This window comes from Erpetoichthys calabaricus, chromosome 18, assembly GCF_900747795.2.
Source record: "Erpetoichthys calabaricus chromosome 18, fErpCal1.3, whole genome shotgun sequence".
Classification (NCBI taxonomy): domain Eukaryota; kingdom Metazoa; phylum Chordata; class Cladistia; order Polypteriformes; family Polypteridae; genus Erpetoichthys; species Erpetoichthys calabaricus.
This window is the reverse complement of record NC_041411.2, coordinates 80,954,788-80,971,947: the sequence shown is the minus strand read 5'-3', so window position 1 is coordinate 80,971,947 and position 17,160 is coordinate 80,954,788. Positions and strand designations below refer to the sequence as shown.

The window sequence follows — 17,160 nt, the reverse complement described above, 5'->3', positions numbered from 1 at the left end:
TAATCTTTCCTCATAACTCATCCCCTGTAGCCCTCTAATCAGCCTCGTCGCTCTTCTCTGGACCTTCTCCAGTGCTGCTATGTCCCTTTTGTAGACCAAAACTGTACCCAGGACTCCAGATGAGGCCTCACCAGTGTGTTATAAAGTTTGAGCAGAACCTCCTGGGACTTGTACTGCACTCATCAAGGCGCTATATAACCGGACATTCTGTTAGCCTTCTTCATGACTTCTGCACACTGCTGGGAAGTCGATAGCTTAGAGTCCACTGTGACTCCAAAATCCTTCTCATTTGGTGGACTGTCTCGATAGATGGATATGAAAGGTACTATATTACTATATGATTGATAGATTTCATGTGTCTGTGTGAAGACAAACTTCTTAATGTTTTCATGAGATTTCCCCTTCACAAGTTTCCAACGGTGTCCTCGTATTCTTGATGAACTCATTGTAAAGTCACTTTCTTGATCCACTGCACTAATTCCCTTCATCATTTAAAACACTTCACTCAGGTCTCCTCTTCATCTCCTTAAGGCTCAGCTCTTTTAATCTTTCCTCATAACTCATCCCCTGTAGCCCTGAATCAGCCTCGTCGCTCTTCTCTGGACCTTTCTCTTGTGCTGTTATGTCCTTTTTGTAGCCTGGAGACCAAAATTGCACACAGGACTTGAGATGAGGCCTCACCAGTGAGCCAGCATACAGAAGGTTCAAAATTAGAATAGAATTTTTTATTTTTTTAGAGCGTCAACCAAATCTCCCACCACCCTCAAAATAGTGTAGCCTTGGTTGGGGGGCTTCCACTTTGAAACCTAACTCTCTGGAGGGTCCCACAGCCAGATGTACTTAACAGGAGTGGCCAGAGGCAACAAAGGGAAAGACCAGGTCCAGTTCCGGAGTACGTCCTCCTCTGAAGGTGAACCCTTTTCGGCCTCTGAAGGAGCTTCCAGGGAAGAAGCCATTTTTGATTGCCAGTCAGCCCTGACGACCATGGTGGGTTTATGCCCCATTGGCGCTCCCAGACCTTTAATTTGTCCAATACAAAGTTGCGGGAGGCCGGAGCCTGTCCTATCGTACAGAAACAAACCAGGATGCAAGTCCGTGGGCAGGTGGCACTGGCGTCCCGCTTGACGTGTTCAGTTCGTTCTCGATATCTCGGCACATCACAGCCTCTTTTTTTTTTTGCTAAGGGTGAAGACTGTGAGGTCAGCTGAAGAGCTTTTCACCTCTCCATTTTCTCTTTTTCACTTTCCTTATCCCCTTAAGGGGGTCGGGTCAATAATCCATCAGATAATTAGTCAGTGAGTCAGTCAGGCCACTATTGAATCAATTAGTCAGGCCATCAATCAGTAATCAATCATTTGATGAGCTGCTCCATAAGGGGGGCTTGTCAGGGATGCACTGCTGAGTTCAGTCTGTGCGCTCATTTCTTTGAAACTTTCGACACCTGCCAAAGCAGGTGGGATGTTCCATTCCATCCACGTTGATTTAGATTTGTGCGTCGCACTGCACTTCACCAACTTGCAGCTATAATATAAATGAGGCGATATACTGTACATCCATTAGGTTAGACACACAGTAAACCAGCCATCCATTTTCCAACCCGCTGAATCCGAACACAGGGTCACGGAGGTCTGCTGGAGCCAATCACAGCCAACACAGGGCGCAAGGCAGGGAACCAATCCCGGGCAGGGCACCAGCCATTTCACATGAACTCTTTTTTGAGGGCTGAATATTTTTTCCAAGAAACTCATTATTCTGAAAAGCACACAAAGCAGTGGTTTCACACAATACTGGATATCAACATAAAACGCCTGTTGCTGCGTGCTGTGGTTGCTGTTGGCGCCTGTTCGCAATCTCGGGCTTGACGGCCAGTGGGAATGCATGGCGGGCCAGCCGCCTGACTGTTTTCACGCGGTGGTGGCAGTCTCAGTGCGAAACAATTTGGTTTGTACCTCTCGTCATGGTAAGTGGCGGTCCTCCCAGGCTAGCGTTACCAAAGGTGCATCAGCTATACAAGTAATGTGTTCGGCACCACGATCAGCTGATGCCGGCACCTCTCTTCTGTTTTCGATCTCCATCTCCAAATCAAAAATGGAGTCCGACAAGTCAGAGTCTGGTTCATTAGAACACTCTAGACTAGAGTAGGCCAGTCAGCCCCACAAAGCTCGCCAGTCCTGTCCACTTATTTCTTCCAAATAAACATCAAGTCGAGTTTTGAAAGTCCCTAAAGTCTTACTGGCTACCACACTACTTGGTCGCTTATTCCAAGTGTCTGTCGTTCTTTTAGTAAAGAAAAACTTCCTAATGTTCATGTGAAATGTCTCATTTCCATTCCCATTATTTTAAATAATCCTTTGGCTGTGTCAATGTCTGTGGGCGCGATCGACCAGCTGTGGGGACGTTATTGGGGTGAGTCACACCTGCACGTGAGGGTGTGATCATTCTCAATTGCTTCATCGGCTTCCTGTGGTGCGTGGTTGAGACGCTGCACCCATGGAGCCGTACTGTATAAGTATGGGCCGGCACCGAGAAAAGGGGAAAGAAACAAAAAGGAAGGAAAGAGGTAATCAGAACGAGGGAGAGAGAGAGGTCACCACGGTCAGGGGTCCCGTGTCAGAGCGAGGGATCAGCGCTCAAGGGATGGATCGTACCCACTGATTATAGTGAATAGTAGGTACCATCAAGGTGGCGTCCTCTCCTGTAATCTGAAGGACGACTGCGTGTGCGAGAAGGAAGGCGAGTGGACAACCGACCCTGAGTGGTCTGGCAGACGCAGACACAGGCAGTCAAGACTGGGGGGTGGGGGGTCGCTAAGTGAGAGGACCGCGGCCGCCGAAGTCTCTCCAGTTGAGCGAGCCGGGGGTGATCTGGGGAGACCTGGAGGGAGTGGCGCTTGGCTCGTGTGGCCCAATGACTGTTGCTGGGTTTTATTCTCATTTGAAACCTTTGGATTTTTTTTTTTTTACCCTTTTATGGATTATTTATTGGAAATACTGCACTTTCTTTTTGGACACGGTTTGGTTTGCTTTTAAGTATCTATCTATCTATCTATCTATCTATCTATCTATCTATCTATCTATCTATCTATCTATCTATCTATCTATCTATCTATCTATCTATCTATCTATCTAATTAAAGCACTTTTGCACTTTTCTACCATCCCCTTGCTCTGAGTGCGATTTGTCCCCATCCGCCAGACAGTGGCGTAGCTCGAGTTCGTGCCACTCCAACATATCTGAATATGTCAACCTATTTAAATACAAAATTAAAAAGACGTATAGAGAAAAATTAAGATACATTTTGCATAGATTTATTCATATAGAGACAAACAGCAATAATTTTTCACCTATAATTATTTATAAGAATATTGTATAGACGCACTGATAAGCCGTGTTCTGATTATTAGTTTAATATAATTACGCTGTGAAAACCAGAACCGGTGTGGTGTACAAGTGATAGGTGGGATGAACAAAAACGCATTCAGAGTGATAACGAAACAAAATTATCAATTGTAAATGAGTGGTTTATCTTCCTAGAAATTCTTACCGATGTAATATTTCTGTTTATTTTTGTTATTGCCTCCGAAATTTCAACTGCTGTGTCTGATGCCATCACAGGAGGACAGTCGTAAAATGATTTTTGAAGCAATTGTGGATAAAAAAAAAATCAGAGAATTTTCCTTTTTTCATTCATGAGTGATATTTTTCCGAACCCTGCGGCTTACACGCGAATTGTACGGAGTCTTTTGGCCAATAATGTCGCCCCCAAAAATGTGTGGACCGCCCCCTCCGCCCACCCCTAGCTACGCCACTGCTGCCACTTCATCCTGGTTACATTAGATAGATAGATTAGTATAGTAGGCAGAGATAGATAGATAGATAGATAGATAGATAGATAGATAGATAGATAGATAGATAGATAGATAGATAGATAGATAGATAGATAGATAGATAGATAGATAGATAGATAGATAGATAGACCACCGTGTAGAAGAGGGCACTCGTCACAACCGTCTGATAGAACATCTGCAGCATCTTATTGCAGATGTTGAAGGACGCCAGCCTCCTAAGGAAGTATAGTCGGCTCTGTCCTCTCTTGCATAGATCATCAGTATTGGCAGTCCAATCCAGTTTATCATCCAGCTGCACTCCCAGGTATTTATAGGTCTGCACCCTCTGCACACAGTCACCTCTGATGATCACGGGGTCCGTGAGGGGTCTGGGCCTCCTAAAATCCACCACCAGCTCCTTGGTTTTCCTGGTGTTCAGGTGTAGGTGGTTTGAGTCGCACCATTTAACAAAGTCCTTGATGAGGTTCCTGTACTCCTCCTCCTGCCCACTCCTGATGCAGCCCACGATAGCAGTGTCATCAGTGAACCTTTGCACGTGGCAGGACTCTGAGTTGTATTGGAAGTCCGATGTATGTTGGCTGAACAGGACCGGAGAAAGTACAGTCCCCTGCGGCACTCCTGTGTTGCTGACCACAATGTCAGACGTGCAGTTCCCGAGACACACATACTGAGGTCTGTCTGTAAGATGGTCCACGATCCATGCCACCAGGTATGAATCTACTCCCATCTCTGTCAGCTTGTCCCTAAGGACAGCGGTGTTGGGTTCCAGGGCTCCCAAATCTGGAAGAGGGAGAGGAGAGCATTGGAGTGGGACCCTTGCATGACGTCGACACGGGCCAACGTCCCAATTCTGTGGTCTATCTCATCCTGTTTATTGAGGCCAAAACACCCCGAAAAGGGGGTCCAACCTTCTGTTTAGGTGGGTGGGCATCCTAAAGTGACCGCTCATCGCGCATTCTCTCTGTTAAATTACCGGTAGTATTTGTTATTTTTCATCTGGCGCGACTTTTAAGGTTTTTTTTGTCTTTTTCCCTTGCAAAGCCTTTGGCGATAATATATTTCATGCATGGTTATGTTTATTACAACGTTCTCTCATTCATGCGCTCATTTCTTTTCTTTTTTCGAATTAGGCATGAGGGGCGATTTAGTCTCCTCGGGATCAGAATGAAGTGTATTTGCCAACATATCCAGGAGGCAGCTGACTGCTCATTTGTACCATTTGCTGGGCTTTGATGTCTTTCTCCACTAAGTCCTTTTGTTTCTCTTCACAGCACACGCCAGACATGGAGCCCCCCGCACGTTGCTCAGTCACGATCGGGCCTCCACTCCTCTTTGCTTTTCTTTGGGCCCTTTAGGCAACATTTTTTTTTATGCAGCGGCCAATTGAAATGTAAAAGGCTGGCCCGTGACGAGCAGCGGGCCTTGCATACGCATCTGTAGACGGGCCTGGTGGTCTGGCAGCTTTAAAGGACGGGCAGCTGCCGGAGAGGCGGTGGGTCATAAAGGGAATCTGGCGATTGGACTCGTTAAATCCCTGCAGGGTGGGCTGCTTGTAGATAGATAGATAGATAGATAGATAGATAGATAGATAGATAGATAGATAGATAGATAGATAGATAGATAGATAGATAGATAGATAGAATTTGGTATAGTAGGCAGGATTAGATAGATAGATAGATAGATAGATAGATAGATAGATAGATAGATAGATAGATAGATAGATAGATAGATAGATAGATAGATAGATAGATAGATAGATAGATAGATAGATAGATAGATAGAATAGATAGATAGATAGATAGATAGATAGATAGATAGATAGATAGATAGATAGATAGATAGATAGATAGATAGATAGATAGATAGATAGATAGATAGATAGATAGATACTTTATTAATCCCAAGGGGATTCTAAATAAGCCGTGCCTATGGCTTACTCTTTGAGCCTCTGATTACGTTTTTTTAAAAGTAAGCCCCCCACTCCACAAGGGTGACGGGGGTCTTCTTGTGATCGGCCTTCCCGTTGTCCACGTCTCACAAACACACACAAGACAGGCATCACAAATTACAAAACAAAAAAACAATAAAGAGAGTCCGATTCTGAAACGCCATTGTTATCCGCCCAAACTGCGCACACGTCATGTGACCTGCCCAAGATGGCTGACTGGAGTTGTCGCTATTATTGGGTATTGTGAAGAGCACACGGAGGTGTCAAGGAGACTTTATGGTGCAGAATTTCTTACTTTCAATTGCAAAAAAAAAACAACGGCACCATTGCCCACTAAACCGTTTTTAGAGTCAGTTTCACCAAAGTCAACCTGCCGGTTTCAACCGTCACTGTTTGTGGGCTTTCTGTCCAGAGTTGGTTCCTATGTCAGGCCATAATGCTACCGACTAACAACCAGTGGCCATCGACAATGATGGGCAAAAACAAAATAAAATCAGAGACGCCTCTGGTGGGCTTTTAATCTGAGTGACCAGCTGTTACTGGAAACTGTCCCTGTCTTCCATGTGGCACCGCACAGGGCATTGCCAGTAAGGAGTTCACTGTACCCTCTACACATGACTGCCTGCTGGGCTCTCTTGCCTTTCCCTCCCTCATTTGTCTCTCTGTCTCTTTTATCCTCTTGCCATCTCAGCAGCATTTGCCGAGTCAACTGCCCTCTAGTGCCCTGAAGGAGCCCATCCAGCCCATACCCATCATACGTGACTTGTTGATTTGCTGAGCGCTCAAACAGCAGCAGCCTTCACTTCCTTACATCCCGTTTGGCATACGGGAGGCACAGCGCCCCCTAGCAGCCTCTGCATTTACTTACCACCATTAAGATTTCCCGGCAGGACTTGACCCAGCCTTGTGCCATTCGGCTGTTTTGGTGACCTTGCCACTGGCACCCTCTTGCCATCCAGACATAATGGAAATGCGTTTTCTGAACTCCTGCAGCTCCATCCTAAACGGTGTCTGAAATGAAAATGATGTTAAAATATTAAAGGTGCATTTTGCTGAATTCCCACATTGTGTCTAATGATCTCATTTTTCTTTGTCTCTCTTAGGATGGCCCAGAGGCTGGACAAACTGTAAAGGTGAGAAATTCCTGACGTTCTTTTTCAAACTCCACGTGTCTTACTTGGCCTGCCATACCTACGGGCTCTTAGTGTATATAATGTCAGCTCTGACCTTAGCGTGACAAAGGGGGCTGCCAGGCTGGAACATTCTTGGCTTTCTGATGGGTTTCTTTACTGGAAATGCAGGCACTTTGGTGGGCAGGGTGATCGGTGAATGGCACTCTCATCAAGACATGGTGGGGGGTTTAGTCATCTCCACAACCGGTAAGAAAGGGGTAACCGTCATCTCGAAATAATAAGCCAGGAATCTGCATGTAATGTAAGGGTCGGTTTATACTTCATGCTCATCATGGCTGCCATGCGTACCCAGCGTTCATTTGATGCGTCCTCTGAGTTGTTTCTTTTTCCTTAATGAGCAGCCAGACAATAACGAGACACAAAACAAGCCGCCGCCTGAAAATAAAGAAAGGTGAAGGATCACGTTGGTCTGCTCAGGTCACCAAAACATCTTGACGGTGGTCTTAGGGCTCAGTTATACTTCACTCTCAGAATGCGTACGCACCATGGCTGCCACGCGTTCATTTGATGCGTCCTCTGAGTTGTTTCTTTTTCCTTAATGAGCAGCCAGACAATAACGAGACACAAAACAAGCCGCCGCCTGAAAATAAAGAAAGGTGAAGGGTCACGTTGGTCTGCTCAGGTCACCAAAACATCTTGACGGTGGTCTTAGGGCTCGTTTATACTTCACGCTCAGAACGCATACGCACCATGACTGCCACGCGCTCCCAGCGTTCATTTGACGCGTCCTCTGAGCAGGTCCTCAGAAATTAACGTGACGCGTGTGCGAGTTGCACTCCCAGCAAAAAGTCGGGGGGGTTTTTGGCGCAGTGTGATAAAAGTCGGAATGTGACGTCAGAGTCTCTGTTCACTGTCTACATGTGACAGAAAGCCGCTTTGCAGATCCTCCGGGATCGATGTTTGCGCTTCGATATTTGATGAACGGTTCGATGTGATGAAACAAAATGCCGACATACAGATGCATTCGTGGTGCTCTTATATTCCAGTGTGACATATTCCCCATCGTAATGACACGATACATTTTACAAGTATCACATACCATCTTCTGCGCTGTCATCAAAATGTCCGGTGGCGTATTTGAGCCACAGAGAGAAAAAAAATAAGGACACGGTGAAAAGGTCTATTTTGTGATTAAAACAGAAATTTCAGGTTTAATCTCGAAATGTCCATTTTAATCCCGTAGTTTACTTTATCGTTAAAGTAGACCGCCGTAAATGTCATCTTAAAACCGACCCAGTTGTTAAATCGCTACGCGCTTCTGGGGCTTCCTCCTGAACTGACAGCAGCGGCAGGCAGCGGTCGCCACACACAGAACACGTTACATTTATGATATTCCAGCTCTCTGCACATTTAGAATCCGTAGATTTATACCTGATATCACATTCACTATGTGTGTTACATTTTACAGATAAGTCGTTAACTTCATTTAAATAATGAATACTGATAATAATTCCACGTGTGAGGTTGGCAAGATGGTAGCGCTGCTGCCTCGCAGTAAAGAGTCGCGTCCCTGGTGTTCCCTGCCTGGAGTTTGCATGTTTTCCTGGTGGGTTTCCTTCCGAAGACATGAAGGTTTGGAGATGTGTTGATGCTATCATGACGCCAGTGTGTGTATGTGTATGTGTGTGCTTGTGTTCACCTTGCAATGAGCTGATGTCACGCGCCCGATGCTTGCTGGAATGGGCACCTCTCTGGATTGAAGGCGTCATGGTAGCTCTGTTGTCTTGCAGTAGGGAGTCCACGTCCTTGGTGTTCCCTGCCTGGAGTTTGCATGTTTTCCTGGTGGGCTTCTACCATGTGCTCTGGTTTCCTTACAAGGACATGCAGGTTTGGTGTATCTAGGGATGCTAAAATGACGCCAGTGTACGTGTGTGCTTGTATTCACCATGCCCCCATCCAGGGATCGTTTCTGCCTTGCGCCCGATGCTTGCTGCAATGGGCACCTCTCTGGATTGATGGGTGGAATCATTAAACATCCTACCTCTTCAGAGATATTGAGGTGTCCTGGGAATTCAATGGACGTTTCAGGCAATTCACAACACAGCGAAGCCGCACCTGTTCTCGCCGTGATGATATCTCGCACTGCCACCTGCTGGAATCTTCCAGATTTACGTAAAGTACGTGCTCAAGTATAAACAGTATAACGCTGGCATAGCAGTAGCGTCCATAGGCGCACACGCCACGTTAAGTATAAAGCCGGCCTAAGATTGCATTGTCAGAGCTTGGAGAGGAGAGATGAGAAAGGCGCTATATAATAATTGGACAGTTGTCAGGGTTACGCAGTTATAGAATTAGATTGTTAGAATTGCAGAATAGGAGCTGCCCTATAAATCAGAGGAGTTGCCCTTTGGGGTGACCACCCACATAACAAATGGAGCATAGCACGGGCATAGAGAACAAAGCACACCATAACCCAGAAGGGAACAAAATATCCAGAAAACCCATCCAGGGGCCTAAATAGACCACCCTTACTGTATAATTCATGGCACCCAAGTGGGTATGTTGATCTATCTTTATCTAATATGGCACCTCGCCCCAGCAGTGATCGTTCCGATTAAGGGTCATGTCACCGGTCAGCGTGAGCCGCCTTCAGCAGACGTTGGCACTGAGGAGAAGGAGCCGAACCTGAGGGCACTCGTCATAGCCGTGCTTTCAGGTCTAAAAGAGTGGCAGGTGAGACCGTGCCAGCGGACCTTTTGATCTCCTCTCTTCTTTTTTAAGTTGCAGCGCTTGAACTTTCAAAACGTGTGCGCTGGCGACGGCAGCATTGGATCTTCCCGAGCCTCCTCTTTCTTGCAGGATAATTAAGCTGTATGTTTTCTCTAGTCCTTAATATCATTGCCAATCAATGCCGGGCAATCAGGATGCATATTGATTTACCTGCACTTTGCCCATTAGTGAGCAGCAATGGGCAATCGAGATGAAAATAAATTGAAGGCTGTTTAATGAAGGACTTGGGCCTGTCTTTACGGCTTAAGTCAGATGTAAGTACTGCACTGATTTCCAGTAAATGCATCCACTTACAGTTGACTGTTAAAATAACAGAGGAACATTTATGAGGCCACGCTGACGGGAGCTTAGACCGGGCTCGTTGATCAGAGGGGCTGTCAGCCAATTAGAGCAGGGGGGGTCTTAACGTCGCCTGGGCCGGGGACCCCTTAGGGCAGTGGTCTCAAACTCCAGTCCTAGAGGGCCGCAGTGGCTGCAGGTTTTCATTCTAAACCTTTCCTTAATTGGTGACCAGTTTTTGCTGCTAATTAACTCCTTTTTCTTCCCCGGAATTTCTTCCTCGCTCCTCTGATTTGCTTCATTTCTTCCCATAAACAGAAATGAAATGTGAGGGTGATTGAGCCCACAGAAGACCACCTAAGTCAGGGCCTCAAACCCCAATCAGTGGCTTCATCAGGCGCCAAGTCTCGTCGTCCATTAAACTCGTTCTTTAATTCCACGGCTTGTTGCTGCTCTCATTGTGCGTAGCAGACATGTCCGAAATTGTGGATTTTCTCTTTTCTAAGAGTGCCGTTAAAATGTTTTGGGGACCTGAGCAGATCGACATTCCTGATTTCTTTATTTTCAGATATTGTATGAATGGACACAGTTTGATGGTCCTGTTTTGGCTCATTTTGTATCTCCTTATTGTTTGGCTGCTAATTAAGGAACAAGAAACAATTAAGGGGTCCGAGTCTTCAAGAGCAAGTTAATTAAAATAAATTCAAAAGAAGTTAATTAGCAGCAAAAACAGGTCACTCATTAAGAAAAGGGTTAGAATGAAAACCTGCAGCCACTGCGGCCCTCCAAGACCGGAGTTTGAGATCCCTGATCTATAGTTATAGTTCTGCTTGCCTTTAACACAGGGGTCCACAACTCCAGTCCTGGAGGACCACCATGGCTGCAGATGTTTCATCCATTCATTCATCCATTATCCAACCCGCTATATCCTAAGTACAGGGTCACGGGGGTCTGCTGGAGCCAATCCCAGCCAACACAAGGCGCAAAGCAGGAAACAAACCCTGGGCAAGGCACCAGCCCACCGCAAGACAAAACACACACACACACACACACCCACCAAGCACACACTAGGGACAATTTAGGATCGCCATTGCACCTAACCTGCATGTCTTTGGACTGTGGGAGGAAACCCACGCAGACACCGGGAGAACATGCAAACTCCATACAGGGAGGACACGGGAAGCGAACCCCAGGTCTCCTTACTGCGAGGCAGCAGCGCTACCCACTGCGCCACCGTGCCATCAATAGGTTTTCATTCTAACCCTTTTTTTTAAATGAGTGTCCTGTCTTGTGAATTCATTTTAATTGACTTGTTCCCCTGAATGTCTTCATCGTTCCTCTAAATTGTTTCATTTCTTTCCTTAAATGGCACACAAACTGAAATGAAATGCGAAGTGAGGGTGCCAAGAGAAGAGCAGCTAAGTCAGGGTCTCAAACTCCAACCAATTTCACTCCAACCAACTGCTTAATGAGGGGCCGATTCTTGTCGTTAATTAAACTCGTACTTTAATTCTGTGGCTTGTTGCTGCTCTCGTGGTACAATAGCAGACATGTCCGAAATTGTGGATTTTCTCTTTCTAAGAGCTCTGTGAAAATGTTTAGGGGACCTGAGAAGATCGAAATTCCTGAGTCCTTCACCTTTCTTTATTTTCAGATATTGTATGATGGACACCAGTTGTTTTGGCTCATTTTGAATCTCCTTATTGTTTGGCAGCTAATCAAGGAAAAAGAAACAATTAAGGGGTCCGAGTCTTCAAGAGCAAGTCAAATAAAATGAATGGAAAAGGAGTTAATTAGCAGCAAAAACAGGACACTCATTAAGGAAAGGGTTGGAATGAAAACCTGCAGGCACTGGGGCCCTCCAGGACTGGAGTTTGAGACCACTGCCTTAGGGGGGTCTCCTAAAAGCTATGGAGCTCGCTGCACTGATCACTTTTGGAGGTGACAAACAACACCAACAACATTTCTTTCGATAATCGTATTTTCAAGTGATATCAAGTGCTTTACAACAATAACAGACAACTAAAAACCAAAGAACAGCTAACTGTAACAGACAGGCTGAATAAAACAGCGGAGAGTCACAATGTCCTGCTCAAAGGGACCTTCCGTCCAAAAGTGATACTGTTGTGCCCACCTTTAAATCAGAACAAAAAGAACGACGACTGGCCCCGGGATTCTTAACGTATCCCACCACTCCAGTCTCTTTCGCCATCCATCCATCTCCCAAAGTCTTCCTTCCGGGAATACGAGATGATTAGCACAAAGGAGAAGCACAGTCAGCCCCCGCGGAAACCTGAACAGTTTATCAGAATATCTATATGGGGAAATTAAACAATTAAGCAGAAAGGCTGGTAATGAATTAGTCAATGAGCACAAAAAAGGGATTAATCAACAAAAGGAGGGAAGATAACTCAAACCACTCCAACAACAAGGAATGCTAAAGATTTCTGTACAAATAATTATCCAGACGAAAAGGGCGACACACCTAAAGCTAAGCCTCAGTAGAAAGAAACACAGATAGTCCTGATAAAGAAGAGGCCGATCCAAAATATGGGAGTAAGACAAAAGGGTCCAAAGCAAATCCCTAACAGTAAAATTACAATTAAATCATTTTAGCCTTGACCGAAATTTCTCAAGAAAAGATGGAAGTTCGGAGGAGGAGACAGAGAGGGTGTTACTCGGTGCCGCAGCAGTTAGGTTTGAGAAGTTAGAACTGCTGGTTGTGGCTGATAACTACTGCTTTGGAGACCTTGTGGATTCCTCCTTGGAGGTCTCAAAATGTGCGGATATCTGAAAACCATTCTGGAGAGTGGGTTGGCAGGGTAGGTGTCTGGACTGATTGGGGTTATCCTCCTTGGAAGTGCGTAAGCTCATTTTTTGTCAATCAAGTCAATCCATGGCCAACAAGTCCAATTTGTGATTCAGTTAGTAGAAATCCCCAAAACAGAAGCAAAAATCCAAAGCCGGAATGAATTTAACGCTATACTCACAAGGTGCCCTCTTCTCATTCAGTCTATGAGTGAACCAGTGAAGGACCAACTCCACAGCCTGCGAGCTGAAGACTGAGGGTGGTCCTTCAGCAGTGACATCTGGGTGTCCTGCCTCTTGGGGTTCCACCCACATAAGACAGGTGATAAAATAAACAGTCAGTGCAAGACTCATGATAACAGGGTTCTACAGCATAGTCGGCGGGATCCTAGTGATACCCACTGGTACCACTAAAGAGTTCTGAAACTAAGCCATGTCAGTTCAAGACTCATGATAACAAGATTCTACAGCGTAGTCAGTGGGATCCTAGTGATACCTACTGGTACCAGTAAAGAGTTCTGAAACTAAGCCAGGTCAGTTCAAGACTCATGATAACAAGATTCTACAGCGTAGTCGGTGGGATCCTAGTGATACCCACTGGTACCAGTAAAGAGTTCTAAAACTAAGCCAGGTCAGTTCAAGACTCATGATAATAAGATTCTACAGTGTAGTCAGCGGGATCCTAGTGATACCCACTGGTACCAGTAAAGAGTTTTGAAACAAAGCCAGGTCAGTTCAAGACTCATGATAACAAGATTCAACAGCGTAGTTGGCGGGATCCTAGTGATACCCACTGGTACCAGTAAAGAGTTCCGAAACAAAGCCAGCCCAATGCAAGACTCATGATAACACGATTCTACAGCGTAGTCGGCGGGGTCCTAGTGATACCCACTTGTACCAGTAAAGAGTTCTGAAACTAAGCCAGGTCAGTTCAAGACTCATGATAATAAGATTCTACAGTGTAGTCAGCGGGATCCTAGTGATACCCACTGGTACCAGTAAAGAGTTTTGAAACAAAGCCAGGTCAGTTCAAGACTCATGATAACAAGATTCAACAGCGTAGTTGGCGGGATCCTAGTGATACCCACTGGTACCAGTAAAGAGTTCCGAAACAAAGCCAGCCCAGTGCAAGACTCATGATAACACGATTCTACAGCGTAGTCGGCAGGATCCACTTGTGTGTTCATTTCTGTGCCTTGTCTGATGTTTTCTGGCTTATAGGAAAGGTGGAGGAAGAGAATGAAGATGTAACGTAGACGGGTACTTCTTGATCACAATTAAATGGCTGAAACTCTTAAGCTTCTTTGCACTGCATTTTGTTGTACTTTTTATTTTGTCAGGATGTAATTAACAAAAAAAACACCACTTAATCAAGTGAAAAATAACAAGGCAAGTGCAATAGTGTGACTCCATGAGAGTCAACATTCGACCCCCATCGTGAATTTCATTTTTTTTTAGATCCAAACGAATGCTTGCAGAATAAACACTGATTGTAACTTTTTGCGACTAGCAAAACAGCAACAGATGATGCTCATTGTTGTATCCCACCCACCGCCTCCAAACTTCTTATTTACAGCTCTGACAGGGCAGACAAAAGCAGGCAACATTACAACAGTGGGGAAAAAAAAATAAAAAAACAATAAAAAAAATAAGAATAAGGAAAGGGAGGGAGCGTGGGGGTCTAATGGTGAATTGTTCTTCAACACCCACGGAGCGTAAATCATTCCAAACAAGACAATCAAAGCATATTAAATTGTATACAATCGTAACTTTAGCCTCAGGAGCACAATGCAGAACTCCCACTTAGCAACAGCCTGGTAACAGCCATAGCTGCACACGTTTTGGGATCTGGTGGGCACGCGCCGGCTTTCAGAGGGGGACCTGTGCTCTGTTTCAAAAAAAAAAGAAAACAAAGTGGGGGAAATGAAACTTGAAACTGGCCCCAGTCAGAATCTCTGGGGGCCGTGAAGAGTTCTGTCTTCTTCTCCTGAGCCTTCTGGTATTACTGGGATTTTAAATAAATAAATAAATAAAAAAGCAACAGTTGTTTTATAAACTGCCATATTGGGGGAATATCAGAAGTGAGGCTCCATGGGAAATCATGAGTCACACTATAATTACTGAATTAACGTGGAAAGATTTCTTAAATATCTGTTATGTTTGAAGCAAAGACATTAGTGAAGGCACAGCTTCTGATGTTGGACTGAGAGAGTGTGTGGAAATGTAATCGACACCGCAGCGTAAAAGAGCAGGGGGCTTCTCTGAGAAGCCGGCTTAAGAGCAACCATGCAATTAATGTTGAAAAAGAAATAAAAACTCGGTGGCTTCCAATAGAGGCTTCTGCGTGCTAACGTGGCTCTGACAGACGGATTCGATGGTCAACACCAACTTCTGGATGGTTCCGTTCTTTTATATCCAAAGCAAGGCGGAAGTGAGGTCACACATCTTTTGTGGGTTCGTCCTCCGCTCTGGGGTGGAAGAAGGAAGAAAAGCTTGAGTCTGTGTCTCATTGAAATCTGTCCTTTCGTTTTACCTTCGTTGTAGAGCCTCCAACATACTCTCGTAGGTAAAACATTAGAAAAACGGTTGACGAGAACAGGCCATTCGGCCCAGCAAAGCTCACCAATGATATCCACCTAGATCCTCCAAAAATAACATCAAGTTGAGTTTCGAAGGTCTTCAAAGTCCATCCAACCACAAAATATGAAGTACATTAGAGTACTGTTGACGAAAACAGGCCATTCGGCCCAACAAAACTTACCAACCCTATCGAACTAATTCCTCCAAAATAACCTCGTCGTTTTTTGAAGGTCCTCAAAGTCTGACTGTCCACAAGTGAATTAAAACAGTAAAAGAAATAATAAAAATTCATTTCATTTATATAGCGCTTTTCTCAGTACTCAAAGCGCTATCCACACAGGGAGGAACCGGGAAGCGAACCCACAATCTTCCACAGTCTCCTTACTGCAAAGCAGCAGCACTACCACTGCGCCACCTGTGAGGACGAAAGCAGGCCATTCAGTGAACCAAAGCTTACCAGTCCTATCTAACTAACTCCTCCAAAATAACATTGTTGAATTTTGAAGGTCTTCAAAGATTGGTTATCGACAAATGAATTAGAACATAAAAAAAAAAACTGACAAGAACAGGAATTTCAGCGAACCAAAGCTCACCAATCCTATCCACCTGAAGTAGATCTTCCAAAATTACATCAATTTGTGTTTTGAAGATCCTCAGAGTCCGACTGCCCACAAAATAATTACATGAGGAAAACGGTTGACAAGAACAGGCCATTCGGCCTAACAGAACTCACCAATCCTATACACCTAGACCCTCCAAATATAACATCAAGTTATGTTTTGAAGGTCTTCAAAGTCCAACTGTCCACAAAATAATTAGAACATTAGAGAAACGGTTGACAAGAGCAGGCTCAACAATGTTTTAAAGATCCCCAAAGTCCAACTCTCCACAAAACAATTACATTAGAGAAACGGTTGAGAAGAAAAGACCATTCAGCCCAACAAAAATAACCCATCGTATCCACCTAGGTCCTCTAAAATAACATCAGGTTGATGTTTGAAGGTCCTCATAGTCCAACTCTCCACAAAATAATTACATTAGAAAAACGGTTGAGAAGAAAAGAGCATCGACAAATGAATTAGAACATTAAAAGAAATATTGACAAGAACAGTCCATTCAGCAAACCAAAGCTCACCAATCCTGTCCACCTAGATCTTCCAGAATAACTCGAAGTCGAGTTTTGAAGATCCACAAAGTCCGACTGCCCACAAAATAATTATATGAGGAAAACAGTTGACAAGAACAGGCCATTCGCCCCAACAGAACTCGCCAATCCTATACACCTAGACCCTCCAAATGTAACATCAAGTTATGTTTTGAAGGCCTTCAAAGTCCAACTGTCCACAAAATAATTAGAACATTAGAAACTGTCGATGAGAACAGGCCATTCAGCCCAACAAAGCCCACCAATCCTATCCACCAAATCCTCCAAAATAACATCAAGTCGAGTTTTGAAGGTCCTCAAAGTCTGGCTATCGACAAATGAATTAGAACATTAAAAGAAATTTTGACAAGAACAGGCCAATCAGCGAACCAAAGCTCCACCGATCCTATCCACCTAGATCTTCCAAAATAACTTCAAGTTGAGTTTTGAAGATCCACAAAGTCCGACTGCCCCCAAAATAATTACATGAGGAAAACAGTTGACAAGAACAGGCCATTCGCCCCAACAGAACTCGCCAATCCTATACACCTAGACCCTCCAAATGTAACATCAAGTTATGTTTTGAAGGTCTTCAAAGTCCAACTGTCCACAAAATAATTAGAACACTAGA

At 44.7% G+C, this 17,160-nt stretch overlaps 1 protein-coding gene across 1 annotated transcript in view; it reads left to right on the top strand.

The window, feature by feature from the left end:
* Positions 1 to 17,160, top strand: part of fhit (fragile histidine triad diadenosine triphosphatase) — a 946,781-nt gene that overhangs the window by 702,416 nt on the left and 227,205 nt on the right. The window contains exon 4 of the mRNA XM_051921093.1: positions 6,899 to 6,928. Coding sequence (XP_051777053.1) covers positions 6,899 to 6,928 — 30 coding nt within the window. The remainder of the gene's footprint in view (positions 1 to 6,898; positions 6,929 to 17,160) is intronic.